Source organism: Pongo abelii, chromosome 20 (genome assembly GCF_028885655.2).
Source record: "Pongo abelii isolate AG06213 chromosome 20, NHGRI_mPonAbe1-v2.0_pri, whole genome shotgun sequence".
Taxonomy (NCBI): domain Eukaryota; kingdom Metazoa; phylum Chordata; class Mammalia; order Primates; family Hominidae; genus Pongo; species Pongo abelii.
The window spans coordinates 53,668,691-53,688,932 of NC_072005.2; the positions used below are offsets into that span (position 1 = coordinate 53,668,691).

A 20,242-nucleotide genomic window follows, 5' to 3' on the forward strand; every position below is an offset into this window, starting at 1 on the left:
GGGAGGCAGGGCCCAGGCTATTGTGGTCACCTCTGTGTCCCCAGCACCACCTAGCACAGGGCCCGGCACAGAGGGGCTCAGTGAATGCTGAATGACTGAATTAACATGCAAACCAGGTTCTTCTGGATCAAGATTTTCTTTTTTTTTTTTTTGAAACAGAGTCTCACTCTGTTACCCAGGCTAGAGTGCAGTGGTGTGATCTCAGCTCACTGCAACCTCTGCTTCCCGGGTTCAAGTGATTCTTGGGCCTCAGCCTCCCGAGTAGCTGGGTTTACAGGTGCCTGCCACCATGCCCAGCTAATTTTTTTGTATTTTTAGTAGAGACGGGGTTTCACCATGTTGCCCAGGCTGGTCTCGAATACCTGAGCTCAGGCAATCCACCCGCCTCAACCTCCCAAAGTGCTGAGATTACAGGCATGAGCCACCACGCCCAGCCTGGAGTCAAAGATTTTCTGTGGTATCTGGTTTGGGTTTTTCCTACGGCTTCCCCCAGCAGCTGGGGGCAGTGGTAGGAAGGAGGCAGACCGACAAGCACCCACCATGGCCATGCTCCCTATGTGTCGGGTCACTGGAACCACGGGGATCGATTGGGGGACCACCAAAGGGGCTGCAGCTGTGGGGTCCAAGGGCTTCTTGGCTCCTGGGGGACTATGCCTGTCCCCTTCTGGCCTCAGCACCTGTCTTAGCGGCTCGCAAAACTCTGTGCCAAACACCTAAACACAGAAGAGAAGAGATGGCTCTTTAAGAGATAAGGTAGGTGGGGAAAGGAAGAGCTGCTTCAGCAAAAAAAGCCGTCATAGAAAACAGCAGTGAGTCTGTGGCACGGACTAAGCTGGAGAGCTGCTGCAGCCCATGGCAATGGCCTGCCCCTGGAGAGCCACACAGCCTGACTCCAGCCCCCGACCCAGAGTGACGTCCCCATCCTGAAATAAGTGACACCAGTTTCGTTTACTCCCCAGAGGCCTGCCAGAAACCCAGTAACCACCAAGCCACTGGTTGTCCCCCTTCACCTGCGGTTCCTGCTTCCCTCGAGGTGACGGCCACTGGTCGCTGTGAAAACACATGTGGCTGCTCAGCCCTTTCTCCGTATAAAACATCTGGCTGCAGTTCTTGCAGACAAAAGTGCTCCTGGGCTCCGTCCAGTCTGTGGGACTGCCGTTTTGCTGGTTACTGTGGGTAGACATGGCAGGAAAGAAGAGTGGGAGATTAGGACTCTGTCCTTGATCACTGATTTTTTGTTTTTTTTTTCTTTTTTGTCTATAACTCCAATCCACTAACTTTTTTTTTTTTTTTTGGAGATGGAGTCTCACTCTGTTGCCCAGGCTGGAGTGCGGTGGCACCATCTTGGCTCACTGTAACCTCCGCCTCCTGGGTTCAAGTGATTTTCGTGCCTCAGCCTCCCAAGTAGCTAAGATTACAGGTGTGTGCCATTATACGTGGCTAATTTTTATATTTCTAGTAGAGACATAGTTTCACCATGTTGGCCAGGCTGGTCTCGAATTCCTGACCTCAAATGATCCCCCTGCTTCGGCCTCCTGAAGTGCTGGGATTACAGGCGTGAGCCACCGCGCTCAGCCTGACTACTCTTGATAAACCCTAAAAAATGGAGGCTGTACCCTAATCCCATTAGGACTGAAAACATCCTCCCCACTCACTTGTCCAGGGCCAGCACAGGAAGGCCAGAGGACTCCTGTCGGGGTGCATGCAGGATCGGGGGCTTCTTAACTTACCCTCCGCCTGCCACGTTCTCTTCCTTCACCGGATGGGGGAGCCTGTAGATGTTTCCACCCTGAAGATGAAAATGCATCTGAACCAACACATCCGAAATGAAGAGGCAAGAAGAGCTCAAATTACAGACTTTCAGAAGAAAACATCGGAGTAAATCTTCATGACCTTGGATTAGACAGTGGTTTCTTAGATAAGACACCAAAGCAAAACAGACAAATTAGACTTCATCAAAATGTAAAACTTTTAGCCAGGCATGGTGGCTCATGCCTGTGATCCCAGGACTTTGGGAGGCCGAGGTGGGAGGATTGCTTCAGCCCAGGAGTCTGAGACCAGCCTGGGCAACATGGCAAAACCCCATCTCTACAAAAAATACAAAAATTGGCCTGGCATACTGGCGTGGGCCTGAGGTCCCAGCGACTCAGGAGGCTGAGGTGGAGAATCACTTGAGCCCAGGAGTTCAAGGTTGCAGTGAGCCATGATCGCACAACTTCACTCCAGCCTGAGTGACAGAGTGAGACCCTGTCTCAAAAAAAAATAAATAAATAAATAAAAACTTTTGTCCTGCAAATGGTATCATAAATAAGGTGAAAAGAAAGACCACAAAATGAGAGAATATTTGCAAGTCATGTGTCAGATAAGGGTCTTGCATCCAGAATATATACAGAACTCAAAAAATAGTAATTTGATTTTAAAAAATAAGCAAAGGATCTGAACAGACATTTCTTCTAGAAAGATACACAGATGGCCAATAAGCACACAGAAAGGTGTTCAACATCAGCAGCCACGGGGAAATACAAATCAAAACCACAATGAGATACTGCTTCACACCCACCAGGGTAGTTATAATTTAAACAAACCACGGACAATAACAAGTGTTAGTGAGGACATGGAGAATGTGGAGCCCTCATACACTGTGGGTGGGAAGAGGAAATAAGCAAAACAGCCTAGTAGTTCCTCAGACCTAAAACAGAGAGCTGCTGTACGACCTGGCGATTCTACTCCTAGAACATAAATCCCCATAAAAATTTGTACATGGGTGAATATTCACAGCAGCACTATATTCAAAATAGCCAAAAAGTGGAAACAACCCAAATGTCCATCCACTGATGAACAGACAAATAAAACACGACCTTATCCATCCAACAGAGGATCACTCAGTCATGGAAAGGAATGCAGCTCTGCCGTTTGCCACCCCATGGATGAGCCTGGAAAACGTCACACTGAGTGAAGGAAGCCAGATACGAAAGCCACAGAGTGCATGATTCCACTCATATGCAGTGTCCAGAACAGACACATCCACAAAGACAGAAAGGAGACTCATGGCTGCCAGGCCCTGGGGGGAGGGCAAGATTGTGGGTGATGACTAAGAAATGTGGGGTTCCTTTTGGGGAGATGAAACTGTTCTGGCAAAGAGTGGGGATGGTTGCACGATCTTGTGAATATACTACAAATTACCCAATGCTAATGCTTTAAAATGGTGTATTCAGGCCGGGCACCATGACTCATGCCTGTAATCCCAGCACTTTGGGAGGCCAAGGCAAGCAGATCACCTGAGGTCAGGAAAGACCAGCCTGGCCAACACAATGACACCCTGGCTCTACTAAAAATACAAAAATTAGCTGGGCATGGTGATGTGTGCCTGTAATCGCAGCTACTTGGAAGGCCCAGGCAGGAGAATTGCTTGAACTTGGGAGGCAGAGGCTGCAGTAAGCCAAGATTGCACCACTATACTCCAGCCTGGGCAACAGAGTGAGACTCTGTCTCAAAAATAAATTTGGCCAGGCACAGTGGCTCACACCTGTAATCTCAGCACTTTGGGAGGCCGAGGCGGGTGGATCACGAGGTCAGGAGTTCAAGACCAGCCTGGCCAAGATGGTGAAACCTCATCTCTACTAAAAATACAAAAATTAGCCAGACATGGTGGCGCATGCCTGTAATCCCAGCTACTCAGAGGCTGAGGCAGAGAACTGCTTGAACCCAGGAGGCGGAGGCTGCAGTGAGCTGAGATAGCGCCACTGCATTCCAGCCTGGGCGACAGAGTGAGACTTCATCATAAATAAATAAATAAAATAAATTTAAAAAATAAAATAAAGTGGTGGATTTGGCTGGGCATGGTGGCTTATGCCTGTAATCCCAACACTTTAGGAGGCCGAGATGAGAGGATTGCTTGAGCCCAGGGGTTCAAGACTAGGCTGGGCAACATAGCGAGACCCCCCCCATCTCTAAAAAATATATAAAAAATAAAATGGTGCATTATATGGCACCTGAATAATAAAGCTGTTAATAAAACAAAAATGAGGTAGCTGTGGTATGATGGGAAGCTACTCATCCTCCTGAGTAGCTGGGACCACAGGCGTGCGCCACCATGCCCAACTAATTATTTTAAATTTTGGTAGAGACGGGGTTTCGCCATATTGCCCAGGTTGGACCTGGAGTCGGGAGACCTGGATGAGCTCTTCAGACCAGGTCCTCCAAGCACGTCTGGAGGAACCAGTGAATAATTATCAATGTGCTTAAGTGTGGGGCACAATGCAGGTGCCAACTTGTGCTTGTGGAAACCATGACTCACAATCAGAAAACACATGGTCATTTCAAGCAGGAATCTTTAAAGGAAAGAGGGCATCTACCTTCATTTCCTCTGAAGATTCTAAAAAGGCAAATCCAAAGGGAAACGAGAGAAAAAAAAAAAAAAGCAAAAAAGGCTTTGTGAGATAACAGTGTTTTGAACAACTCTGGGATATCCTCATGTTGATTTTTTTTTTTTTTAGACAGGGTCTTGCTCTGTTGCCCAGGATGGAGTGCAGAGACACAATCTCAGCTCACTGAAACCTCCACCTCTCAGGTTCAAGCGATTCTCCCACCTCAGCCTCTCGAGTAGCTGGGACTACAGGCGTGTGCCACCACGCCCAGCTAATTTTTTTAAATTTTGGTACAGACTGGGTTTCGCCATGTTGCCTAGGCTGATCTCGAACTCCTGAGCTCAAGCAGTCTCCCCACTTCGGCCTCCCATCCCAAAGGGCTGGGATTACAGGCGTAAGCCACCTCACCTGGCCTCATTCTGGTCTTTTTTTTTTTTAGTAGGGAAAACCACAATCTTTTGGAACCTTAATTTCTTCCTCTGTAAAATTGCATCTAGGGACTCTCTGAAATGAAATAAAATGCTTGGACAACTAACAAATGCAAAGGAAACTCACTCCACTCTGGTCAGGCCACGTGAGAGAGAGCTGGTACCTGGATTCTGCTGAATATTGTCAGCTTGGACTTGGAGGGATCTGCGGGGGGCCCGGCCGATGAGAAGGAGGCCATGGCTACCTGGCTCGGAGAAGCCGCACAGCACATATCCATCTTCGCCTTCTCTTTCCGGAAGCCGGAGAATCGCGGGGCCCTGGGGTTGCCCAAGAGCCGGTAGCCTCCACCCCGGGAGCAGGCTGGGCCCTTTCCACCTTTCGTGGTCCTTGAAGCCGCGCCATTCTCGGCTGGGGCCTGCTTCCTGGGCAGCGAGGCTCCCGGTGGCTCCTCCCCACCTAACTGGGTCTGCCGTTGGCCTGTGGAGGGGAAGATGTCCCCCAGGTCCAAGGTCCCTTTAGAGGATCGCAACTGCTTGGCCAGAGAAGAGATGTCTGGATTCCTGGAAGACTCCAGAGACGGCGCTGCAAGAGGCGTTGGAAACGCGGCCACTTTCAGTCCCCCCTTTGCGTCTCGTCTCGTGCTGCCGGGGGAGGCCTCTCTGGGAACCCCGGGTGCGGTTTTCCTCCTGCGGGCTGGGGAGCCCTCTGCCTCGGTGTTTCCAGGGCCGGCGTGGAGAGAGTCCACAGCAGGAGCCAGTGGCGGGGGCTGCTGCGGCCACGGCCCCTGCAGCGGCCTCAGGGCGGCTGGCTTGCCCTCGGGCGCAGGGAGCTGGGAGGAGGCTGCTGCGACCTGGGCGTGGGAGAAGATCCGCTGGGACTTGGTGATCATCTGGAACACCTGCATCTGCTCGTGGCTCACAAGAGGCTCCTGCGACTTGAGGAAGAGCTGGCGGAAGAGCGGCAAGGCATCCGCCGGGAGCCCCCCTGGCTTCTGGGCCTCCTGGAGGCCGGGCTCCCCGGGGTTCTGGCACAGGAAGGAGTCGCAGTCGAGCTTGACCTTCTTGGGGGCGCAGGGGTCATCTTCTCCGCTGGCCGACCTGGGGTCGCTCAGGGCCTCCCCGGGGGCCCTGAGGAGCGCGGGAGGGAAGGGCAGCGCGTCCTCCAGGCCGCCGCCGGGGCCGGGCGGGGACTCCTCTGAGGGGCTTGCGCTGCTGAGTCCCAGGCCACACTCGGAGCCCTCCCGCGAGGGCACGGCCGAGGGCTTGTGGACAACAAACACGTTGTTGCCTTTGCTTTTGGGGCAGCCCGGCAGGTTCCGGAGCCACTGGAAGCTGTGGCTCGATGGCTGGGAACTGGCAGGGACCATCTGGCCTCGGAAGAGAGGCAGGCAGGCAGGCACGGAGCCGCCCTCGGGCCAGGACTCCGCGGTGGACCGGGCCTGGAGCAGCGCGGTATCTGGCTCTGGCTCCGGCTCTGGCGGGTCGGGGGCGCCGTTCTCGGCGACCCTGGAATTAGGGGCTGTGAACACGTCAGTGGCCGGCTCTTTCTGTGGGAGGCGAGGCTCCTCCGGAAGCTCGGTGTCCAGCGCTGCTGGGGTCGCGGGGGGGCCGGCTGGGGTGCAGGACGAGGACCCCGATGAGGCGGGGCAGGGACAGGCAGTGTTCCTCCCTTCGGTGTCTGAAGCCCCCGCCAGGGCTGGGCCAGGAGAAGGGGTCTTCTGGTGGACGATGCTACTCACGATACGGCGCAGGAGGTCCCGATGGGGCAGGAGGGAGCCGGGGGACCTGGCCTCTGGGGGCACCAGGGACCGCAGGCTGCTGGGGGGCAGTTGGCCGGCCGACTCGTGGGCGTGGGGGGAGTCCCCGCAGGCCTCTTCCTCCGTGGGGGCTTCCTTCAGGATGCACAGGCCGTGCTGGACCTCGTAGTGCCGGCGCAGAGAGCGGTAGTCGCAGTAGCTCTTGCTACAGCCCTGCTCGATGCACACGAAGGGCTTTGTCTTCTGGTGGGTGAGCATGTGCCCGGTCCTGAAGCCAGACACAAGCAGGGGCGTCACCGGGGCACCTGGGACCGGGCTTTCTGCTGTAGGACCCTGGCGGCCCCCAAAAGTCTGTGGTACAGTTGCACCACAATTCAGAAATTGTACTCAGCCCCCACCAGGTAAGACCACCCAGCAAACCCTGCTTCAGTCAAAGCCATCTGGCAGGGGAGTTCCTCTCCCCTCACCTTTAAGCAAACCCCTTACAGAAAAGTAAAAAAAAATTCAGCGGGGCACAGTGGCTCATGCCTGTAATCCCAGCACTTTGGGAGGCCGAGGTGGGTGGATCACTTGAGGTCAGGAGTTTGAGACCAGCCTGGCCAACATGTTAAAACCCGTCTCTACTAAAAATACAAAAAATTTAGCTGGGTGTGGTGGCACATGCCTGTAATCCCAGCTACTGAGGAGGCTGAGGCAAGAGAATCACTTGTACCCAGGAGATGAAGGTTGCAATGAGCTGAGATCGCACCACTGCACTCCAGCCTGGGCAACAGAGTGAGACTCTATCTCAATAAATAAACAAACAAACAAATAAATAAAATTTTAAAAAATAAAAATAAAATCCACTGAGGCCAAATCAGACTTCCCCAGAATGGGTTCCCAAGGAACACATAGACCTCTAGAGTTGCTCCTCAAGGACTTTGGCGCAGCTGATAAATAAGTTTTGAAAAAACACCATTCACTCCTTGGAGGTTCACAATGCACAGTAGCAAACTGAATTAATTTTTTGTTTTTGAGACGGATTGCTCTGTACCCAGGCTGGAGTGCAATGGCACGATCTTGGCTCACTGCAACTCTGCCCACCACGTTCAAGCGATTCTTGTGCCTCAGCCTCCAAGTAGCTGGGACTACAGGTGCGTGCCACCACGCCCAGCTAATTTTTGTATTTTTAGTAGAGACGGGGTTTTGCCTTGTTAGCCAAGCTGGTCTCGAACTCCTGACCCTCAAGTGATCTGCCCACCTTGGCCTCCCAAAGTGCTGAGATTACAGGCGTGAGCCACTGTACCCGGCACACAGTAGCAAATGTAAAAGCCACACAGAGAGAGACCTGTTTAACTTTCAGTGTCTCTCAAACTTATTTGCCCAGAGAACTGTTTTTGGTTTTGTTTTCAAAAAGCCCCTATTAGCATTCCTGAGAACCAGAATTCTGCAGAATAGACTGGAGGAGATGCTAACTTGGGGACGATCCTTCCTTTAACAAAGGAACCTGTGCCTTACCGTGGCAGACCCCTAAGAAGATGCTACCTGGAACCCCCCACAGCAAAGAAGCCGATTTACAGAGGCCCAATCCAAAGAAACATTATAGAGCCAAACAGCCAAATGTGCCTATAGTTTCTGCAAACAGAAATGCATGTAAATATGTATTGCATCACACCTACCTCTGCATTAACACATTATAAATATAAGCAGAGGAGTACATCACCCTCTGGGCCCCCAAGAGCCCGGCTCTGGACAGTCCTAGTCGATGTGGACTAAATCATAAAGTCTTTCCCCAAAGGCTCACCCTCGGCCTCTGTCTGAGGGACGCAACAAAGAGGGAATCAGGAGACCTAAGTTCTACCCCCAGCTGTTACCAACTTGTGACATGAGCAAATTGGCTCTCTTTTCTGGGGTAGGTGTGGGTGAGAGGATAAGATGAAAGATGGATTAGTCAAAGCCCCCTGTGAAAGGGAGGAGCCCAGTAAGAATGCAAAGTACTTTCATCTCCCACTTGCAGGTCTCCTGGTTTGAAAAACATCTGTCTTTCTTTCCCCCACAGGCAAGACAAGCTTATCATTTCCAAGACATTAAGCGGTGGCTCACACCTGTAATCCCAGCACTTTGGGGAGGCCGAGTCGCGCACATCACTTGAGGCCAGGAGTCTACTCCTGGCCAATATGGAGAAACCCCGTCTCTACTAAAAATACAAAAATTAGCCAGGCATGGTAGTGCATGCCTGTAGTCCCAGCTACTCAAGAGGATGAGGCAGGAAAATCACTTGAACCCAGGAGGCAGAGGCTGCAGTGAGCTGAGATCACACCTCTGCACTCCAGCCTGAGTGACAGAGCAAGACTGTCCAAAAAAAAAAAAAAAAAAAAAGAAATTTTGCTCCTGACACTTTTTAAGTCAAAAGTTAAAAGGAAAGAATGAGTTTTTTAAAAAAGAAAAAAACCCAAAAAAACAAACAAACAAAAAAAAATAGAAAAGCAAAGCAAAGCTGGGGCCGGGCACAGTGGCTCACGCTTGTAATCCCAGCACTTTGGGAGGCTGAGGCAGGTGGATCACGAGGTCAGGAGTTTGAGACCAGCCTGGCCAATATGGTGAAACCCCGTCTCTACTAAAAATACAAAAATTAGCTGGGCAGGGGTGGCATGCGCCTGTAGTCCCAGCTGCTTGGGAGGCTGAGGCAGGAGAATCGCTTGAACCTGGGAGGCGAATGTTGTAGTGAGCCGAGATCGCGCCACTGCACTCCAGCCTGGGTGACAGAGCAAGACTCCGTCTCAAAAAAAAAAAAAGAAAAGAAAAACAAAGGTTCATGCTCCATTGCCATGTTCTAGAAGCAGGCGTCTCATCTTTCATGTCCCGTGCTATCCAAACACACAGAGAACACAGATCCGTTTTCCTCAGACACCTACCAGAGACTCAGGACATAGCCCTATAAAGTTAGCCCAACTCCTCCCATGACACAATTGACTCAGGAGCCAGCTGTTAGGCGTTTTTAACCCACAAGGGGCCCATCTGCAAACAGAAGCAGTACCTTCCTCACAGGTGTGAATTTAGGGGCCGGGACAGCACCCACTCTCTTCCCTGCGCCCTGATGATGTGAGAAGAACAGAGTGGGCTGGGCACGGTGGCTCACGCCTGTAATCCCAGAACTTTGGGAGGCCGAGGCGGGAGGATCACTTGAGGTCAGGAGTTCAAGACCAGCCTGGCCAACATGGCGAAACCCTGTCTCTACTAAAAATAATACAAAAATTAGCCGGGCGTGGTGGTGGGCACCTGTAATCCCAGCTACTCAGGAGGCTGAGGCAGGAGAATCACTTAAACCCGGGAGGCAGAGGCTGCAGTGAGCCAAGATCATGCCACTACACTCCAGCCTGGATGACAGACAAAAAAAAAAAAAAAAAAGCATGGAGTGGCTGTGGCTGCGGCTGAGCAGAGGTAATACACATCTGGAAAACCCAACAGAAGACGAGACAGGTTGATCTGGGAGGATAGGAAGACCCAGGAACATGCCCCACCCCCAGCCCCTGAACAGATGTTTTTCTGACCAGACTCCTACATACAGGTGGTCCTGGCGCTTAAAGGCCTTGCTGCAGATTTTGCAGACGTGCTTCCTTTCCTGGCTGTGTGTCAGGTAGTGCTTGCTCAGAGAACTGGCACTGCTGAACACCTTCCCGCACAGGCTGCAGTCCAGAAGTGGGTTTTGAGGGGAACTGTGCTGCCGCTTTCCTTTCCTGGCACTCCCCGAGGTGGCCCTTCCTCCTTCGTCAGCCTCTTTAGCCTTAAGCACACCTAGCCCCAGGTCTAAACAGAGGGAGAAAGCACAGGTTATACACAGCCAAGGCAACCAAGTGAAAAGTGCGACTAAGGTACTCCACAGCTCTTAGAACCATGGTGGCCTTCTAAGTGTCGTGCAAGAACTCTTGCTCCACACAAAGTAAACAAGGTTCGGGAGCAGGTGAGGGGAACAGAAGCCCTGCAGGATGGCACCCGTACTTGGTGCCACGTGTGGAGGGATGACTGCAGGCTGAAGCCCTTCCAGAGCAGCATGACCGCAATGGGCTGGGCTTTATGACCACACCATCACCTGGTACTTTTGGAAGGGCAATTAGAAATATATTATCCAAAACCTTGGGAGAGTGGAAATCCTTGCACACACCCAGCCAACTCTGTTTCGGGGGTTTTCACATGAGGAAATCATGTAGCTTTTGTACAAAGACCTAGCTGCAAGGGGGTAAACCGTCACACTGCTTTTCCTGCTGAAATGTGATAAACAACCTAATATCTGGGTTGGGCGTGGTGGCTCACACCTGTAATCCCAGCACTTTGGGAGGCCGAAGCAGGCGGATCATTTGAGGTCAGGAGTTCAGGACGAGCCTGGCCAACATGGTGAAACCCCGTCTCTACCAAAAATACAAAAATTAGCTGGGCATGGTGGTGTGTGTCTGTAATCCCAGCTATTTGGGAGGCTGAGGCACGAGAACTGCTTGAACCCAGGAGGTGGAAGCTGCAGTAAGCTGAGAGAGCACCACTGCACTCTAGCCTGGGTGACAGAGTGGGACTCTGTCAAAGAAAAAGAAAAAGAAAAGAAAAAAGAAAAGAAAAGAAAAGAAAGAAAGGAAGAAAGGAAGAAAGAAAGAAAGACAAACAGAAGGAAAGACAGAAAGAAAGACAGGAAGGAGGGAGGAAGGAAGGAAAGAGAAAGAGAGAAAGAGAAAGAAAGAAGGAAGGAAGGAAGGAAAGAAGGAAAGAGAAAGAGAGAAGGACAGAAGGAAAGAAGGAAAGGAAAGAAAGAAAGGAAAGAGAAAGAAAGGAAGAAAGAAAGAGAAAGAAAGAAAGAATCAGATGGACTAGTAGGATTATGAGCTGGTTTTATTTTCTTTTTGTATAGGTAAATTGTTTATATTTTATGTATCCCTTGGATAAAATGATAAAATATAGAGTTATGAATCACATCACCCAAGAAACAGTTAAAGGAACTGGGAATATTCAGTTTGGAGAGGTCAGACGTCTTCAAATATCTGAAGGGCCAGTGTATACAGGAGACAGCAGACTGCTTCTGTCTTGCTCTAAGTACAGTAGTGCGATCACAGCTCATTGCAGTCTCTAAGTCCTGGGCTCAAGTGATCCTCCCACCTCAGCCTATTGAGTAGCTGGGACTACACGGGCTACCACCACTCCCAGCTGATTTTTAAATTGTTATTTGTTGTAGAGCTAGGCTTGGTGAATGAAAATTAAAGGGAAGCTGACCTCACACCACTGGAAACATAGGGCCATGGATGCAAGGACTTGGCCTTGCTCACTGCTGTGTTCTCAGGTGCTAGAGTTCCCATTCTGGCACTCATAGGCACTCAATAACTGTATGTTAGATGAAGGAATAATAAAAGATTTTTCTACTTTTTAGATTGACCTGAAAGGTGGATTAGACTGTCTTTTTTATTTATGTATTTATTTTTTGTTTGAGACTGAGTCTTACTCTGTTGCCCAGGCTAGAGTGCAGTGGCGCAATCTCGGCTCACTGTAACCTCTGCCTCCCAGGTTCAAGCCTCAGCCTCTGCAGTAGCTGGGACTACAGGTACCTGCCACCATGCCCGACTAACTTTTGTATTTTTAGTAGAGATGGGGTTTCACCATGTTGGCCAGGCTGGTCTCGAACTTCTGGCCTCAGGTGATCCACCCACCTCAGCCTCCCAAAGTGCTGGGATTACAGGTGTGAGCCACCGTGCCCAGCCTGCCTTTTTAATTTCTTATTTCTTATTATTTTCTTAATAGAGATGGGGTCTCACTATGTTGTCCAGGCTAGAGTGCAGGGGTTATTCACAGATGCAATCATAGCTCACTGCAGCCTTGAACTCCTGGGCGTGAGCAGTCCTGCTGACTCAGCCTCCCAAGCAGGTGAGACTACAGGTGCACACCACCATGCCCAGCTAATTTTTATTTTTATTTCTTGAGACAGGGTCTTATTCTGTCACCCAGGCTAGAGTACAGAGGTGCGATCACAGCTCATTGCAGTCTCTAAGTCCTGGGCTCAAGTGATCCTCCCACCTCAGCCTATTGAGTAGCTGGGACTACACGGGCCACCACCACACCTAGCTGATTTTTAAATTGTTATTTGTTATAGAGACAGGGTCTCACTATGTTGCCCAGGTTAGTCTCAATCTCCTGGACTCAAGCAATCCTCCTGACTTGGCCTCCCAAAGTGCTGGGATTACAGGCGTGAACCATTATGAAGCGCCTGGCTTAAACTGCCTTATGAGATGGCAAGTTTGTTTGTTTGTTGAGATGGAGTCTCACTCTGTTGCCCAGGCTGGAGTGCAATGGCGCCATCTTGGCTCACTGCAACCTCTGCCTCCTGGGTTCAAGTGATTCTCCTGCCTCCACCTCCTGAGTAGCTGGGATTAGAGGCGCCTGCCACCATGCCAGGCTAATTCTTGTATTTTTAGTAGAGATGGGGTTTTGCCATGTTGGCCAGGCTGGTCTCAAACTTCTGGCCTCAAGCGATCCTCCCACCTCAGCCTCCCAAAGTGCTGTGATTACAAAGTGCATGAGCTACCGCGCCCAGCCAAGATGGCAAGTTTGGAAATAATTTTTTATCAGGGATACTATGGAGATGGGATCCAAGAATTCAATGAGCCAGGGCATGGGAAGAGCAGGAGGTTGCTCTAAAGGATCCAAACGTGCAAATTCTCTGTGGCTCATGAGATGCAGCGTGACAGACACAGCAGAAGGGAAACTGGGCTGGGAGTCTTGAGGCCTAGACTCTCCTCCCAATCCTGCCTGTGGCCATTTGTCATGGAACTTGCTTGGCCTTTGTCTTTGTCCTCTGAGAAATTACTATAATGAGTAGTCAAATAACTCCAACAGTTTCAACAAGGAAAAACTGGGCTCCCTCAGGCGAAAGTCCTTAGCCTTACTCAGTCACTTAAAAATGCCTATTAAAATCGAGACCATCCTGGCTAACACGGTGAAACCCCGTCTCTACTAAAAATACAAAAAATTAGTTGGGGGCAGTGGCGGGCGCCTGTGGTCCCAGCTACTCGGGAGGCTGAGGCAGGAGAATGGCGTGAACCCGGGAGGCGGAGCTTACAGTGAGCCGAGATCGCGCCACTGCACTCTAGCCTGGGCGATAGAGCGAGACTCCATCTCAAAAAACAAACAAACAAAAAAGCCTATTAAAGCAACTAGAAAACTAGAAAACAAAACGTTTTTAAAAATTGGCAAGGAGGCCAGGCACGGTGGCTTATGCCTGTAATCCCAGCACTTTGGGAGGCCAAGGAGGGTGGATCATGAGGTCAGGAGTTCGAGACCAGTCTGGCCAAGATGGTGAAACCCCGTCTCTATTAAAAATACAAAAATTAGCTGGGCGTGGTGGTGGGTGCCTGCAATCCTAGCTACTCGGGAGGCTGAGGCAGGAGAATCCCTTGAACCCGGGAGGTGGAGGTTGCAGTGAGCCAAGATTGCGCCACTACACTCTAACCTTGTGACAGAGAAAGACTACATCTCAAAAAAAATAAATAAATAAATAAAAATTGGCAAGGATACTGAAAAACAGGCAAACAGAGGAACTAGCCTGGGAAGTCACTTGATCTTCTTAGAAAACAGTGTTATAAGGGCTCTGCAGTTTTTTAACATTTATTTATTTATTTATTTATTTATTTATTTGTTGAGATGGAGTCTCACTCTGTTGCCCAGCCTGGAGTGCAGTGGCATGATCTCAGCTCACTGTAACCTCCACCTCCCAGATTCAAGCAGTTCTCCCGCCTCAGCCTCCCGAGTGGCTGGGATTACAGGCACCACCACCATGTCAGGCTAATTCTTTTTTTTTTGGAGACGGAGTCTTGCTCTGTTGCCAGGCTGGAGTGCTGTGGTGCAGTCTCGGCTCACTGCAACCTCCGACTCCCTGGTTCAAGCGATTTTCCTGCCTCAGCCTCCCAGGTAGCTGGGATTACAGGCACGTACCACCACGCCCAGATAATTTTTGTATTTTTAGTAGAGACAGGTTTCACAATGTTAGCCAGGATGGTCTCGAACTCCTGACCTCATGATCCGCCTGCCTCGGCCTCCCAAAGTGCTGGGATTACAGGCGTGAGCCACCACGCCTAGCCAATTATTGTATTTTTAGTAGAGATGGGGTTTCACCATGTTGGCTAGGCTGGAGTGGAAATCCTTACCTCAAGCGATCCGCCCCCCCTCAGCCTCCCAAAGTACTAAGATTATAGGCATGAGCCACCATGTCCGGCCAGCGCTATAAAATTGTTTAATGCTCCATCTGGGTAAACTGACTTTGAGGAAAATATTCAAAGAACTAATCCAAAAGAAAACTCAACATGTACAAAGTTGTTCACAGAAACACTTTAACAGTCCAAACAGCAAGAATATGGTCTAACAGTCCAATGGAATAGCTATTTCAGTGACCCTCAGTATGAAGGTCTACCTTCAATATGAAAGCAAATACACCAACTCTTACAACTTAAATGGAATTATATACTTCATATTATCTCTGCAAGACTATATATGTCTGACTTTACCCACACGTTTAAAAATTTACAAGTGAGGTCAGGTGTGGTGGTTCATGTCTATAATCCCAAGCACTTTGGGAGGCCAAGGTGGGCAGATTGCTTGAGCTCAGGAGTTCGAGACCAGACTGGGAAACATAGTGAAACCCCTTCACTACTAAAAATACAAAAGTTAGCTGGGTGTGGTGGCACACATTTGTAATCCCAGCTACTCAGGAGGCTGAGGCGGGAGAATCACTTGAGCCTGGGAGGCGGAGGTTGCAGTGAGCCGAGATTGTGCCACTGCACTCCAGCCTGGGCGACAGAGCGAGACTCTGTCTCAAAAAAAACCAAACCAAAACAAACAAACAAAAATGAGTATCTCTCCAGTGCTTTAAGGTCTATGAAGTGTGTTTCCAATAGTTCCTTCTTTTGTTTTACTGTGGGGGAGGCAGAGAGGATATTATTGTCCACCTGCTTTATGGATAAAGACACTGGGGTCTAAGAAGGTCTGACAACCAAAGATCAGAAGGGACCGGACCCCAGTTCATTCTGGAAATGTGACATCAGCCTCTAAGGTGTGGTAATGGGAAGGAAAGTCTTTTGTGAAATCAGCCTCTAGGGTGTGGTAATGGGAAGGAAAGTCTTCAGTAAATGCTAACATCTGCCCACACACCATACAAAAGATAAGGATATCCCCAAACACCTAAGTTTCTGAACATTATTCCCTAGAATGAGTGTTCTGTTTCCTTTACTAAGAATTGGGGGCCAAGCGTGGTGGCTCACGCCTGTAATCCTACCACTTTGGGAGGTTGAGGTGGGAGGATCACTTGAGGTCAGGAGTTCGAGACCAGCCTGGCCAATATGATGAAACCCCATCTCTACTAAAAACACAAAAGTTAGCCGGGCATGGTGGCAGGCGCCTGTAATCCCAGCTACTCAGGAAGCTGAGGCAGGAGAATTGCTTGAACCCAGAAGCCAGAGGTTGCAGTGAGCGGAGAATAGACCACTGTACTCTGCCTAAAAAAAAAAAAGAATTGGCCGGGCGCAGTGGCTCACGCCTGTAATCCCAGCACTTTGGGAGGCCGAGGCGGGTGGATCATGAGGTCAGGAGATAGAGACCATCCTGGCTAATGCAGTGAAACCCTGTTTCTACTAAAAATACAAAAAAATTAGCTGGGCATGGTGGCGGGCGCCTGTAGTCCCAGCTACTCCGGAGGCTGAGGCAGGAGAATGGCATGAACCCAGGAGGTGGAGCTTGAAGTGAGCCGAGATCGCGCCACTGCACCCCAGCCTGGGCAACAGAGCAAGATTCCATCTCAAAAAAAAAAAAAAAGAATTGGGAAACAATTCCCAAGTAGGAAAAAAGGTGACTGTTCCCTAAGTCACCTGTAGGAGGGAAAAATTTTCTTAACCAATCCATGCAGAATCAGTCCCTAGCTGTCCACAGAAACTGCTGAACATCCTGCAGGGCCCTTCTACCCAGGTGACAGCCTCACCTTGTAAGGATGCCTGAGACTCCGAATCTGCGTACTCCTCCAGCAGTTTCACAGAATCACTGTCCTTCCCGGAGTACAGGGACAGGGTGTCTAAGTTGTCCTCCAGCACCTCGCTGGACATGTCAGGCGTTGGGAGGCTGGGGTCCGGGTCCAGACCACTCAGGTCAGCATAAAGAAAGTCTCGCGTGTTGGGACCCAAATCCCGGTTGAGGGTGTCGCTGCAGTTGAGCCCTTGGCTCTCTGAAAATGAAGGGAGGTGCATTTCTGATGGGAGGGCACCCTCGTCTCCAAGGCTGTACTGGTCCATGGCTCTCCACTGCCAGGTCTTGACCAGGAGCTACTCTCCAGATAAGCAGAACCATGTAAGGAGACAGGGAGGAGAGAGCCCTTGATGGCAACTAATTCCTGAAAATGAAGCAAGAAGAATGAAAGTTATTAGGTGGCAAAACAGCATTGTGGGCAGAGCACGGACTTGCAATGCAAGCAGACCTCGATCTGGGTCTGTTCTCTGCCTCATAACAGCCATGTGGCTTTGGGCAAGTCACTTAAGCTCCACGAGCCCCAGGTGCCTCATCTGTAAACTAGGCATAAGAGTACCTCCTTCTCAAGGTTGTTGTAACAAATAAATAAAAGTACTTCCAGCAACATGGTGGACTGAACCGACCTCTTCCTCCAGCTATAAACATATACATATATGACAAAAGATAATTTTTTAACACATAGCCTAGGTCAAAAGACAGGAAAAATCCCAAGTGCCAGCAGCAACAAGAAAACTCAATGCTGGAGGTGTAAGCTCACGTAGGCCCCAGGGGAAAACCAGAATCAGATACAGGGCCTAGAGCCATTTGTCCAATACGGTGGCCACGAGCTCCATGTGGTTATGAAGTACTTGATTTTTTCTTTTAATTTTTTACAGATATCAAATCGAAAATGGATAATTTTTTTTTAAGATACGGGGTCTCACTATGTTGCCCAGGCTGGTCTCGAACTCCTGGGCTCAAGCAATCCTCCCACCTTGGTCTCCCAAAGTGCTGGGATTACAGGTGTGAACCAGCACACATGGCCCTGTGAAGCACTTGAAATGTGACTGGATTTGGAAAACTTAGTACCAAAAAAATGTTAATTTAATACGTTTCTATATAGATTAAATGTGGAATGATAATATTTTCTTTTTCTTTTTCTTTTTTTTGAGATAGAGTCTCATTCTGTCACCCAGGCTGGAGTGCAGTGGCGAGATCTCGGCTCACTGCAACCTCTGCCTCCCAGGTTCAAGTGATTCTCCTGCCTTAGCATCCTGAGCAGCTGGGACTACAGGCGCATGCCACCACACCCGGCTAATTTTTTTATTTTTAGTAGAGATGGGGTTTCACCATGTTTCCCAGGCTGGTCTCGAACTCCTGACCTCAGGTGATCCACCTGCCTTGGCCTCCCAAAATGCTGGGATTACAGGCGTGAGCCACTGCGCCCAGCCTGGAATGATAATATTTTCCATATAATGGGCTAAATGCAACATGTTATTAAAATTAACTTCATCTGCTTATCTTTTTAATGTGGCTTCTAGGAAATTTAGACTATATATGGCTCGTATTCTGTATTATCGAATGCTGCCCTGCCGGCTGGGACCTGGGATGATAACAGACACGTGGGAGAGGGAAACAGCGCCTTGAGTTCCCAGGAAACAGAGGCCTGGGGCCCTGGAAGAGCTGAACCATCCATAGGAAAACTAAATAAATGAAAAGAAAAGCTTCACGCAAGCCTAGAAAAGTACCCCCAAGAACTAGAAAAAAATAGCACAGTGAGAGATGACAAAACTGAGCATTCTACAAGTCTACAAAAGAATGACAATTACCCTGATGACAAACTTCTCAACAGAAACAAGCCTCGAAGATAAGAATATCATCAATGGACTAAGGAAAAGTCAGCCAGCACAGAGCTCAACATACAGGCATGAGAGAGAGAGGGAAGAGGCTGGGCGCCAGGGCTCCTATCTGTAACCCCAACACTTTGGGAGGCAGAGGAGGGAGGACTGCTTGAGGCCAAGAGTTTGAGACCAGCCTGGGCAACACAGCAAGACTGGCTTCTACAAAAAATTAAAATATTAGCCAGGCGTGGTGGCGTCTATCTGTAGTCCCAGCTATTCAGAAGGCTGAGGCAGGAGGATCACTTCGGCCTGGGAGCTTATAGACTTTTACACACAAGGCCTAAGAATCTACCTTATAGACCCTGGTCCAAAAAATGACTAAAAGTTTTAAGTCAATTGGGGAAAAAAAAAAGAGATGATGGTAACTTCATACTTTTAAGCTTGCACACTAAAAGAATCTAAGTATAACCACCAAGAGAAGAAAAATAAACCACATAACATCTAAACTAGTAGAATTTATTCCCCCCAAAATGGGCAGGGGGAGTGGGGGAGCAGAGTTTACTTTAAAGCACTGTAGGGAAAAGAGAGAAAAGACTCATAGTACTGCAATTAGGAATTAAAGAGGAAACACATCACTAATGACCTTAGAAAAAATTAAAAGGATTATAAAAGAACACTACAGGCCAGGCGTGGTGGCTCACGCCTGTAATCCCAGCACTTTGGGAGGCTGAGGTGGGCGGATCATGAGGTCAGGAGATCGAGACCATCCTGGCTAACATGGTGAAACCCCGTCTCTATTAAAAATACAAAAAATTAGCCGGGCATGGTGGTGGGCGCTTGTAGTCCCAGCTATTCGGGAGGAGGCTGAGGCAGGAGAATGGCGTGAACCCAGGAGGCGGAGCTTGCAGTGAGCCGAGATCGGGCCACTGCACTCCAGCCTGGGCAACAGAGCGAGACTCCATCTCAAAAAATAAATAAATAAATAAATAGAAATAAAAGAATATTATAAACAACTGTATTCAGATAATTAAAAAATTAGATAACTTAGATACATTAACTTAGTTATTTAGACAACAGATTAAAATGGGCAAACTGCTAGAAAGATACAAATTACCAAAACTGACTCAAGAAGAAACAGAATTTCTTTTTTTTTTTTTTTTTTTGAGATGGAGTTTTGCTCTGTCGCCCAGGCTGGAGTGCAGTGGCGCAATCTCAGCTTACTGCATCCCCCGCCTCCCGGGTTTAAGCAATTCTCTGCCTCAGCCTCCCGAGTAGCTGGGATTACAGGTGCCCACCACCACGCCCAGCTAATTTTTTTTTTTTTTTTTTTTTTCCGAGACAGAGTTTCACTCTGTCGCCCAGGCTAGAGCGCAGTGGCACCACCTCCGCTCACTGCAAGCTCCACCTCCCAGGTTCACGCCATTCTCCTGCCTCAGCCTCCCAAGTAGCTAGGACTACAGGCACCCGCCCCCGCACCCAGCTAACTTTTTGTATTTTTAGTACAGATGGGGTTTCACCATCTTGGCCAGGGTGGTCTTGAACTTCTGACCTCGTGATCCACCCGCCTCAGCCTCCCAAAGTGCTGGGATTACAGGCATGACCCACTGCACCCGGCCAAGAAACTGAATTTCTGAATAGACCTATGAGAAATAAAAAGACTGGGCCAGGTACAGTGGCTCATGCCTGTAATCCCAGCACTCTGGGAGGCCGAGGTGGGCAAATCACTGGAGGTCAGGAGTTTGGGACCAGCCTGACAAACATGGTGAAACCCCATCTCTACTAAAAATATAAAAACTTAGCTGGGCATGATGGTGGGCACCTGTAATCTCAGCTACTCAGGAGGCTGAGGCACA

At 49.5% G+C, this 20,242-nt stretch overlaps 1 protein-coding gene across 9 annotated transcripts in view; it reads right to left on the reverse strand.

The window, feature by feature from the left end:
• The window catches only part of ZNF541 (zinc finger protein 541), a 53,084-nt gene that overhangs the window by 18,156 nt on the left and 14,686 nt on the right, over positions 1–20,242 (reverse strand). For 7 of the 9 annotated variants that reach the window (XR_008516654.2, XR_008516653.2, XR_008516652.2 and 4 more), the window contains 6 exons: positions 16,529–16,933; positions 10,098–10,338; positions 4,960–6,820; positions 1,731–1,789; positions 1,011–1,170; positions 540–713 (listed from right to left, as the gene is read on the reverse strand). Coding sequence is in view for 5 of the 9 variants with exons in the window: in XM_054540812.2 (XP_054396787.2) it covers positions 540–713; positions 1,011–1,170; positions 1,731–1,789; positions 4,960–6,820; positions 10,098–10,338; positions 16,529–16,835 (2,802 nt within the window). In the remaining 4 variants the exon portion in view is untranslated. The remainder of the gene's footprint in view (positions 1–539; positions 714–1,010; positions 1,171–1,730; positions 1,790–4,959; positions 6,821–10,097; positions 10,339–16,528; positions 16,934–20,242) is intronic. The other 2 variants (XM_054540815.2, XM_054540814.2) reach the window with 1 other exon arrangement.